The 10971-nt window shown below is 35.5% G+C and overlaps 2 protein-coding genes across 3 annotated transcripts in view; both read right to left on the reverse strand.

Annotated features, from left to right (window-relative positions):
* LOC138307993 (transcription intermediary factor 1-beta-like) overlaps positions 1-10971 on the reverse strand; it is a 38686-nt gene that overhangs the window by 6045 nt on the left and 21670 nt on the right. The window lies entirely within an intron of this gene.
* On the reverse strand, positions 1962-10825 carry LOC138307990 (E3 ubiquitin-protein ligase TRIM33-like). Of its 2 annotated transcripts, none has more exons than XM_069248941.1 (2): positions 10505-10825; positions 1962-4779 (listed from the first exon to the last, which is right to left on the reverse strand). In XM_069248941.1, exon 2 carries the CDS (start codon positions 4758-4760, stop codon positions 2496-2498), a length of 2265 nt encoding a protein of 754 aa, XP_069105042.1. In that variant the 5' UTR covers positions 4761-4779; positions 10505-10825; the 3' UTR covers positions 1962-2495. The 2 variants fall into 2 exon arrangements, with proteins under 2 accessions (XP_069105042.1, XP_069105041.1); XM_069248940.1 differs by lacking the exon at positions 10505-10825 and adding an exon at positions 10200-10429.

Consider the following 10971-nt stretch of genomic DNA (forward strand, 5'->3'; position numbering starts at 1 on the left):
CGGCCTGTAGGTACATTATATATATATATATATAAGAAATAAAAACAATAACGACTGACTAGTGAGCGCTTTCCTATAAGAAATAAAAACAATAACGACTGACTAGTGAGCGCTTTCTAGTCAGTCGTTATTGTTTTTATTTCTTATAGATTTCGTCCGTAAGGATTTTTCTTTAAATTTATCATATATATATATATATATATATATATATGACAACGTAAAGAAGACTGGTGATTCGCTCAGCATATACTTTATTATTTGAAGCATCGACACCAATAAAAACAAATTTTATATTTGGTATGATGTATACATCCACTATTAGGAATATCAAAAGGGTTTCAACACAATCTAGAATCCATATATAATATTAAAACATGGCTATGCTGTCATCTTTTTTTGTCCCCAGTGCTTTATTTAGACTATTGTTCAAGTACTTGTTCTCTCTGTAGATTAGTACACCTTTCGCTGTACATTAGTTTACCTGTAGCTGTAGATTCAACTAATCTACAGTTCCAGGTATACTAATGTACAATAAAAGGTAGAGAGTGACACTACATGCAGCATTGTAAAATTGGACAGATAAATAACAAATAAATGTAATCAAATATAACATAAATGTAGTAGAAAACTTCAATAATACATATTATTACATATTTTCTGTTTTCTATATTGATTCGTGGACATCGGCATAAATCCAATCACATCAACCACAACGAATAAAATTACTCCTTGTGTTGAAAAGCAAGACTCTTTAGTATTTCGACAGCACAGGCATTCCTACAATGATGTTTTAATTTTAGATAGATATGTGTACTTTCTTTCTTTGAAAATTGAATGAATGCTTTCGGTATATTTCCCAATAATATCACTGTTAATTGCTTTATTTCTTGAATATGCATACACGTAACACATAAATCCACGTTTCCCAAATTGAATAATTTCGGTATAATTCCTTATCCAAGAATCACACTAAGCCTACTGGTATATTCAAAATTAATACGTTTCCATGGCAATCCTCCATATCTTGTGAATTTCCGACAAGTTATATCAAAGTGAATGATCTGCCTCTGACATAAAGAACAGTTAAATTAACATATCACAAAATAAACTATGTTATTGGAAATTTGATAATCATTTTAGATAGTTTGACTTCGTAAAGATCTGATCTGTACTGCTCCACTCAGAATGAAGAGAACTCAAACTCACAAAAAATTCTCTGGTAATAACATTGGTATGGAATTTCATGAAAAATTCATGCAATGCATGCACGACCAGAGTAGACATATATTACAACAATTACTGTGCTGACATGTTCAGTCTCAAAGATGGTTGAAGGCCTTACCTGTAGCTGTAGATTAGTGACACAATAGCTATAGTTAGCATTGTACATCAGAGTGCCATGTTTTAAGTAAGAGAAACACCTCAAACTGTAGCTAAGTCAAGATAATGAACAATGCTCGGCCCTTCGGGCCTCGCATTTTCTATTATCTTGACTAATCTACATTTTTCGGTGTTTCTCCTATACATATCAAAAGAGTTTCAACAGAATCTAGCAGACAATATGTGATGATATCAAAAGAGTTTCAACAGAATCTAGCAGACAATATGTGATGATATCAAAAGGGGGCTTTTAACAGAATCTAGCAGACAATATGTGATTAATATCAAAAGAGTTTTAACAGAATCTAGCAGACAATATGTGATTAATCAAAAGATATCAAAGGTTTTAACAGAATCTAGCAGACAATATATGATAATATCAAAGGCCCACTACGTTTTCGAAAGAGAAAATAAAATTTATTATTACCAATTACAACGTCATAACATCTATGGCCTAATTATATAAGATGACGTTTCAACACTAGACAAATGCAAACAACCTGATGTAAATCAATTGTCACGTGCAGTAATAATAGTGTGGTAATAAGGGGGGTATCATGAAAATAAGACGACCCGCGGTATGGAAATTAACATTTCGTTTATTTATTTGAAATTGTTATGAACGTGATGACACCTATTGGATTAGCAGAATGTGAATAACTCTTGAAACTCAACAAAATGTTCGTGCTCGTTAAAAGTTACATTTTTACAACTTAGAGTCGTTTTGGTTGAGGTAGATACCTATAAATGAATATAAATCGAAATAATACATACACCAATCGCTATAACTACCTTAATTTTCAATGATTAAGGAAAGTGTTTAAAGAAATTCTGTCATAGATATGTTTGGTTTATGATATCAATTCTGTATTTGCACATTACAAAGTCATTTGTCCTTACGGTAGATGTTGATTATGCCGGTATGTGTTTATGAGCGTAGTGTTTTACTTTTCGGAGACAACCACGTGACGTTTGCCCACAAAATAATGACGTCACAATCGTTACTACGAAATACAGCAGATGTAGTGTATTCTTTGGTATCATTACACTGACCGCCATCTATCACTTTACAGCAATACTTTCACACCTTTCAAGTAGGTCTGAAGTTCATGCTTTTAATTGAGCCGAAACACGTGAATTACTTTTTCTTGCTGTGGTGACAAGCTAGTCACCACGAGTTTGTCCCCATACATTGATATGGCAGTTGGGCTGTTTATACCATCCTCTGACGTCAGAAGTTTTCTGACCTTTGACCCATCTGCCGATAACTGGACCACGTTGTTGGACACTTGATCACATATATATACGTTCCCCTCGCGATCGACAGTCACTCCCGTCGCATTTTTGACAACTCCTTCGTTCAGAATGGCCTTTTGTACCAGTGTCGTTCCTCTGGCTGGTGATCTTTTTGGGGAAATCGGATTACACTGAATGTTAACGGGTTGTTCCATCAAACTGACCACTTCTGTAGAAATCGCAGAGACATTGGACGAGCCGTATGCAACCATTTCCATATCATCATCGCTGTCATCATCATACTCATCATTCTGTTTATTTGACAAAATGGCGAACGCCTGTTCATACAGTGGATCATACACTAATCTGTGGCAAGGTTTCCCTAACGAGTGTACTTTGAGAGCCTGACCGTCTCTGCCCATCATATATATATCCTCTGGAGTGGAAACCATGAACTGTTGGTTTACATTGGTAATACCATAGCAACGTATTGAAGTCTGTATCAAGTGCAACTGTCTGAGTTTGTTGGCCTGCACCCCGACGATTTGTAAGCTTTGGTAACCTGACGTGACAGCTATAGTGTCCGCATCCAAAACACATAAGGCTTGTGGATTCCATTGTGTCTGGAACTTATCCAACTCCTGTCCATCTTCAGATATTAGCCAGATGTATGACTGGTCAGAAAAGACTACTATCAGCCCAGTGGACAGTAAAACAACTTGAACACCAGGATTACGTTTATCAGCCACAATCTTCGTGTCTGTTTTGTCGTGTGTTGTTTCATACCGTCGTATTCTCATTTCTTTCCTCTCTCTTCTCCGTACTCTCCGTACGCTTGCCAAACTGTCCCTCACTTTAGGCTTCCATAACTGTTTCTGCAAATCGCTTATCAAAACAAGTCTTTGCATGGGCAATTTGATCGTGTTAAGACTCTTTGCATGGCTGTTCAGTAATGTCTTCACGAAAGTTATACCGCTAGGTAAGGTTTGTGGTTTCCTTTCTATGACAATTTTACCCAAGGATAAATGTGATTTTTCATTGAGAGTATGGAGGTCACTGTCGATATCGTGTTTGATATGTACAGACGTGAGAGATCTTGAGTAATCTTCCAGTAGTTCTCTACAGGCGCCCGTCTCTGTCTGACCTCTGTGGAGTAGTCTGATGGTATCTACATCATCCTCGCGCTTGACCGCCATTTGTAAGGCTTCCTTTGTACCCAACATTGCCGTCCTCAGCCGATTACATCTCTGTTTCGACAAGTCAACCTTTTCTGATTCTGTTTTGTAGGATGAATTCAGTTCTTGTGTTAATTCCATTTGTCTTTTATCGAGATACGCGTTTAGTCTGTCTCGTAATTTGATAAGACTGTCCAATTCGACTTGTTTACATCTCTGCATGTCTTGTTCTTTGTCAATGAAAGATTTAACCATCAGATCCATACTATTGGCTGCCTCCACAAGTGACTTGTCCATACTTTGTATGTTGGAGTTGTTTTTCTGTTTATTGAAATACTCCTTTGTAGTTGTTACCGAGTCACATTGTCGATGTTCTGTGATAATACACTTGTTACACCCTATAAACTTGTGATCCTCACAGAAACAGTCCATCCTCTCCTTGTGTATGTCACACACCATGTGTGAAGGTTGTTTCTGGGCCAAGGTCACGCTGTCTTCACTAACAGCTATGATGTGACATTCTTTGTGGATGACGTCATGGAAGCTTGATTTACAGTCATCACAAAAGAACGTGTTGGTAGCGCTACACCATACATCTGCTTTCTTCTGAACATTCTTGGTAGTCTGACATGGCCCGCATAAAGGATTCCGAGTCCCTGTGGTGGACTGGAGATCGATTAATTTCTTCACGTGGTTGTTGGTTGGGAACTGCTGGGCCCACATCTCTTTTCCCACATCCGGATTATGAGACGCTGTTTCCCTCCTACATACCGGACAAGGGAATGTCTTCCCAGCCGCCGTATCTCCGGATAGGTGCTGTGTGATGTAGGTACCGAGACATTCCTCACAGAAGGAATGTAAACAGGGAAGAGACTTGGGTTGTCGGAACTGTCCTAAACATATCGGACATTGTAGTAGACGACCAAGCGAAGAATCATCTCCAGACGAGAAAGCTCGGGACTCTGCCATTCCTAATGAAGATCAGCTTCTGAAAGCAGGGTGAAATAATAACATTAATGGAACATGTATAACTAAGATGGTTCATTGTAATTCATACAAACATGAGTAATTAAGATGTGAATCAGGTGTAACCATCACAGAATATCATGATATACCTTGGTCAGAACCAATAGCCTTGCTTATAAGGTTCGTCTCAAAACATGTTCGTTTTTTGTCAAAAATAGCTGTAATAAATGAAAACTGCGTCAAAAATTAGACTTCTACTGTTTTAAGGAATCGCTATGCAATGATTAAAAGAAACTACCAATGTTTGTGTGATTCTGAAAACGTGGCCTTCCTACAGTATTTAATGAGTTGTAATATCGTTTTTTCATTAAAAAAAATCATTTAATTAGCCGATTTATGAAAAACATTTTATCAATTGAAAGATATTTGAAAAATTAAACTATCTGAACGTTTTGTATGAAGCGTTGAATCTATGATCTCAAGAAATTGTGAACAACGGAATTGTTTTATTTTTAAAAAGATGAATGTTAATTTTTCCGATAAGCATTTTGTTTTGAGAGAGATACCCGGATGTTAGGAAAATAGGATGTGACATGATATCAAAGTCTGGTCGGACTTATTGGGGAGTGGCGTAAACAACAGGGTAAATTTTCAGCTTGGTCATGTTCAAAAATAATGTTTCCCCCATGCGCAGTCCCTCATACGTTAAGCAAGAGTTGTTGTTCGTGTAACGGAACTCTTCGTCTGCCTTTGACCGACGAAATTAGTAATATTCTGATGATAAAAGATACAGATAACACAATTACACTCGATGTAATGTTTATATGATATTACATACTAAATGGAGTTTATTTGGGCTGTAAGATACGGTAGGTCTAATTTACAATTTAACAAAAACTATAATGTTAGCCTAACATTGTTTGAGCAAACAACTTAAATTTTAGCCATTACGTTAGACATGTATTCTAGCGCGTGAAAAAGTTTTTTTTTCGGTATAATAAATGTAAAGTGTAAAATGCAATGTTATTTCAGATTTCTACAAGGTCAGATGTGGATTGATTCAAGGTGAAATATTGTCTCTGATTCTATTTACATTGCTTGTCAATGACTTCAAAATGAATTTTATTATTGATAATTGCACTCTATTAGAGATTCGAACCATTTAAGAAATGATGAAAATATTAAAAATAACGAGAAATGGTATAACAATAATGAGCAAATTGAGGTTACAAATGAATTCAATTATCTGGGGTTGATGTTAAAACTAAAACGGATTTTTAAGACTCAAAACCATACCTTAGAACAGAGTCAAATGGCTTTGTTGGATCTCTGACCTATGTTTAACACATACCCTTTTTCTGTCTTGTCATTGGTGTATATAAACTCCTGACATTGAAAAGATACACGTCAGCGTCTTAAAATAATACTTGGTGTGGAGTAAAACACTACTAATGCTATGGTGTATATTGAGAGTTGGGAGAGTGTCTTTATCTTTGACTATTATCAGGGAAATTACAATATTTAATTACTGTATGAGACTTACCTACATTAGTATTTTAAAGGAATGAAAACAATCATAATTGGATTTTACAATTGGAACTGGACTTAAGCCGTTGAGGTCTGATTCTGATCTATTTAAGCGCAAGTTAGAAGACCTTTTAGACAGAACTGTATACGTTTGATAAATGACTCAGGTAAATGTAGTTTATACAGCAATCTTAAAACAACTTACTTTTGCTAACCTTATTTAAAGTTATATTGCATGCAAATTTCACTGTAACGATATGTCACTTAAACATTTGATAGTTGAACATTGACATGTAACTTGATGATTTAGATCCCCAAAAGCATATGTCGGCCTATAAGAGAGCCGAAATCTGGGGATCATACATTCTTTGTTTTAAAGGGACAATTCAGTCTAAGAGAACATTAAAATTTCTACATATATCGGGACAAATCCAGTTCTAATGGAAATTTGATCAATCGGTTTTACTGAGATATGCCTGAAAAGCCTATGGTTGTGACATGTGTGTAGATGTTCAAACTCGCTCGCTGTCCGCCATTACACATTTCGGTCGAACTTCTTGTATGCCGAACCCTGTGCCTTGCTCATAGAGTAATGCAACTTTTGTCTAGAACTGCTCAAATCGCTCTGAGAGTAGTGTGTTTACCTTATTAGGTGAATTGTCTTGTCTAAAAGTCATTTTATCACCTTCTCAGTGGTTATGTAGTTTATTTGTTTAACGTGCATGGCTTTGGCTCGGGTATGAGTACAGTGTCCATATTGTACCTGCTTAATCCTATTGATCAACGATTTGATATTTCAACGATATTAATTAAAATACTAAACAATGACGTGGAATTTGTCACTATTTTATGTTATATGTTTCATAAGAAATGTAGAACAATACATTTATGCCATATTTTGCTTCTTGCTTATGTAAAAGAATTAACCTGAGTGAATTGTCCCTTTAAATTGTAGCGCCTTCAATCACCGCCATGTTCAGTGACTTGGGGTTTTGTCGGATTCCGAATCGTATCACGTGACTGACGTTCGATACGACCTCCACGTGGTGAGCCAGGTAACTTGTGTATGTTTACGTTTTCCTTCTGGCTAATATGAGCAAATGATGCTGGTATGTGTTCACAGAATGAGTATTTGAAACAGTCAATTCACACATTGCCGTAAAATATTGTGTGTATCAAATATTGTAATGTGCGAGCATTATATAATTTTCTTTGTATATTTAGTCTACATATCTAAATTTCGGTTATCTGCTCATAATTTGAATATAGAGAGGGGAAGATACAGGAATATACCAAGAACTCGGAGAGCATGTTCATTTTGTAATGATGATACTGAGTATGAATTCCATTTCGTTATGAATGTAATTTTTGCTCGCCAAGTCTCAAAAATGAAAACTTCTTAGACTCGTTACTTAAAATCTCATATGAAATGAACTTTCATGTAAGATCCTATATATATATAAATACTGTTGGTTAGAAATTCGTGCCAGGGTCTTGTTGTTCTAGCATACACCTAGGCCTGTGGACCTAAATATTTAAAATCTCTTTTTAAGTCACTCAATATCACATAACCATGGAAACACATGATAACGCTAGAATTTGGCAGCTTCGTAAAACGGTCCATGAAACATGGCTATATATATAGAAAGGTGGGGGAGAGAGACGGGCATCCCACGTCACGCATGCATTGTTAATTGTATGAACTGGAATAGTAATGTTTAGAAGTTGTGTTATATTTGGAGCTATAGTAGCTTTTGTTAAAACATTAGCGGTTGTTGAAGTTCACTAAATATTTAACATTTGGAATGCTTTACTTGGACTGACTAATCAAGTGATCTGTGGTTTGAACGATCCGAAATCCCATTCTGGACGCTTGAATGCATTTCAGAATATGTTCAGAGGTAAGGAAAACTGGTTCAAATATCACTATTTTCTGTAATGAATCATCTTCGAGAGAATGGTATTATATGTAATGTTACGCACGTTTGAAAAAAAAAACCTTAGAAAATCATTTATTATTATTATTCTATTACAAGCTAACCGATACTTACATTATATATATATCATTGGCTTCTTAGGTAAAATATGTGTTTTCGTTTAAATATCACATACAGTGCATGTCTATAACAATAATGACAATAAAAAAGCTAACCGAGTTTTATAACATATAGGTATAATTCTTTTTCACAAAAAATAATACGGGCAGCCACTTGAAACGTCATGATATACATGTACACGTGCATATCAAAAGGTTTCCAATACTTTTAAATGACATACGTATCAAATTACTAGGAAACGTTTCTGTCATAATTTGCATGCCTCTGTGTTTTGGCTGAGATGACCAAGATTGCATTTTACGGTCTCGGAATAGCAGTTGAGACTGCTTGTTTTACACATGTTCATAGAAATTTAACTGTCGAAAACAGACATATCTAGATTTAATATCCCATGAAAAGTTACATAATATAAGACCACGATCGAGAGCATCGTGGGTAGCGATAGGCCAAGGACGTCGCCTTGCAGGCGGTGTATGGGATTTGCAAATTATTTAGTCTAGATGAAATAAATGATTAATCTAATTTCTTGTTTATGTAAATAATGAATGTACCTGCAATATTTCCAACCTTGGACGTTTTTATTTTGCTATAATTATTATCGATGCTGCTATCGTTTGTGCGATGAGATGAGATGAGGTTTTGCCGAGTCATCTCGGTTTTCCCTGTCGACACCAATATAAAAATTGTATTGTAAGATAGTGACCGTGTATTCTGTTTATCCTGCAACTTTTTCATTATACACACAGAAGATAGTATTCAAAACGAAAACGTTATTTACACGATTTCGCTCAAAGCGAAACGCTTCTTTGATGATCAAGAAAAGATGCATTCATTAAACCGAATGAGTGTGTACTCCTTTTTACTACCGTGGGAAATATGTAAGGGACGTCATTCCGGTGATTGTGACGTCACTGTTTGGCGGGACTGACTGCCGTTTCATTCACTCCTACTAAAAGTGACGTCATAGGAATGTTCGGGATAAAGTCATCAAATTTAGAAATTGAATCAAACGAAAGAAATTAAACATTTATTTACTGACACCGTAATATTTTCCCATGGCAACTATTACAGGAAATTCTTATTATCCGGTATCGAGTTCTGTTCCTGACTAATGTCGATATTAGAGCTGAAAATGCATTGTTTCTTGATATTGTTCCGCTTCTTTTCTTAACTTTTAATTCGTAAAATGAACTTAACCCGCGAAGGGCGTCAGAACGCTTGTTTTCAACGGGAATAAACACCGTTGTGATAAAGACCTTCCAAGTATGGCAACGGTGAATATTTGCATCAGGGAAAAATGGACACAAAAAGTCCATTTTCTCCAAAAGTAAGTAAGTTACACTACATTAATTTTGCTGGAACACTTAAAAAATCGTTCTGATTTCAGAACAATTGGAATTATGAAAATACCTCTTACAGTATTTTTATTATCATTATTATATATAATGTAAGTTAACTATTAATATCATTGTTATTGTATTTCAACATTTTGTAGCAAAGTAATTGTACTGGTTTATCTATGTGTCCAAAGTCACAACATTGAATACTTTCATTGTACATGTAAATTCTAAAGACCCTTTCGTGGAATAGCCAGTTTAAATTATTTTTACTTTCGATATTAGGCTGAATGTAACTAGACGTAACTGTTAACACTGCTTTATCGATCTCATTCACGATGTTTATAAACCATTAAACAAAATGATATGTGAACTTAGAGAACATATATCAGTTAATTTTATAGGCCTGTCTCAGGCGAGCGGTTACCACAAACAGCGACCTTAGTCAAAGGACATTATCACATTAAATTCCTGTTGATAAGACATCTATTTGATGGCTTGTTATCTGAAAAGTAACTTACCATATATTAAAAAGCGTTGGAAGATTTACATTTTACATTTCCACCTGATCAAAAATTCGTCCTCTAATGATCATCGGTGATTCGAGGTGTTTTACTATAACCTTGCCATTATGGCGTCGGTTCCTTGTCCACATTAGAACGACCTTCACCTTAATTATTGACGTCACTTATTATAACGTATTCATAAAGTACAATATACATTGCAATGCACAATGAGTCTTCTTATCGATAATAGACTACGTATTTCAGTTTAACCGAGGATCCCCGTTTTTATTTACATATTAGTAAACAGCACTAACGCTTACCTGTAACTACGAGTATGTGTAACACATGTACAGCCGGTGTCTGTCTTATTGTTAGACAATTTGAATTATTATGGAAGTCATACGACACAGGACTTAATATCTGATGAGTAGAAAAACCTAGAAACTAAATGTAATTGAACAAGAATTGTTTCTGTCCAATGAAATGACGGAAAATCACCTGTTTCCACATGTGTCAATCTGGATTCAGGATAGGAATTAAACTTGGAGTACCCGATTAATGAAAATTTTTCATATATAAAATCATTCCACTATATAATCCTGACTTACACACCTACTCAGACTTCCGTGTATTGTACTACACACACACATACTACCTGGTATATATCTACCGTACGTTTTTGAAAAGTCCGTAGCAGTTCTTGGTATTCGTCACCATTTTACTTTCGTTATCTCGGCCTGTAGATACGTTGTATATATATATATGACAACGTAAAGAAGACTGGTGA

This window comes from Argopecten irradians, chromosome 14 (genome assembly GCF_041381155.1).
Source record: "Argopecten irradians isolate NY chromosome 14, Ai_NY, whole genome shotgun sequence".
NCBI classification, from domain to species: Eukaryota; Metazoa; Mollusca; class Bivalvia; order Pectinida; family Pectinidae; genus Argopecten; species Argopecten irradians.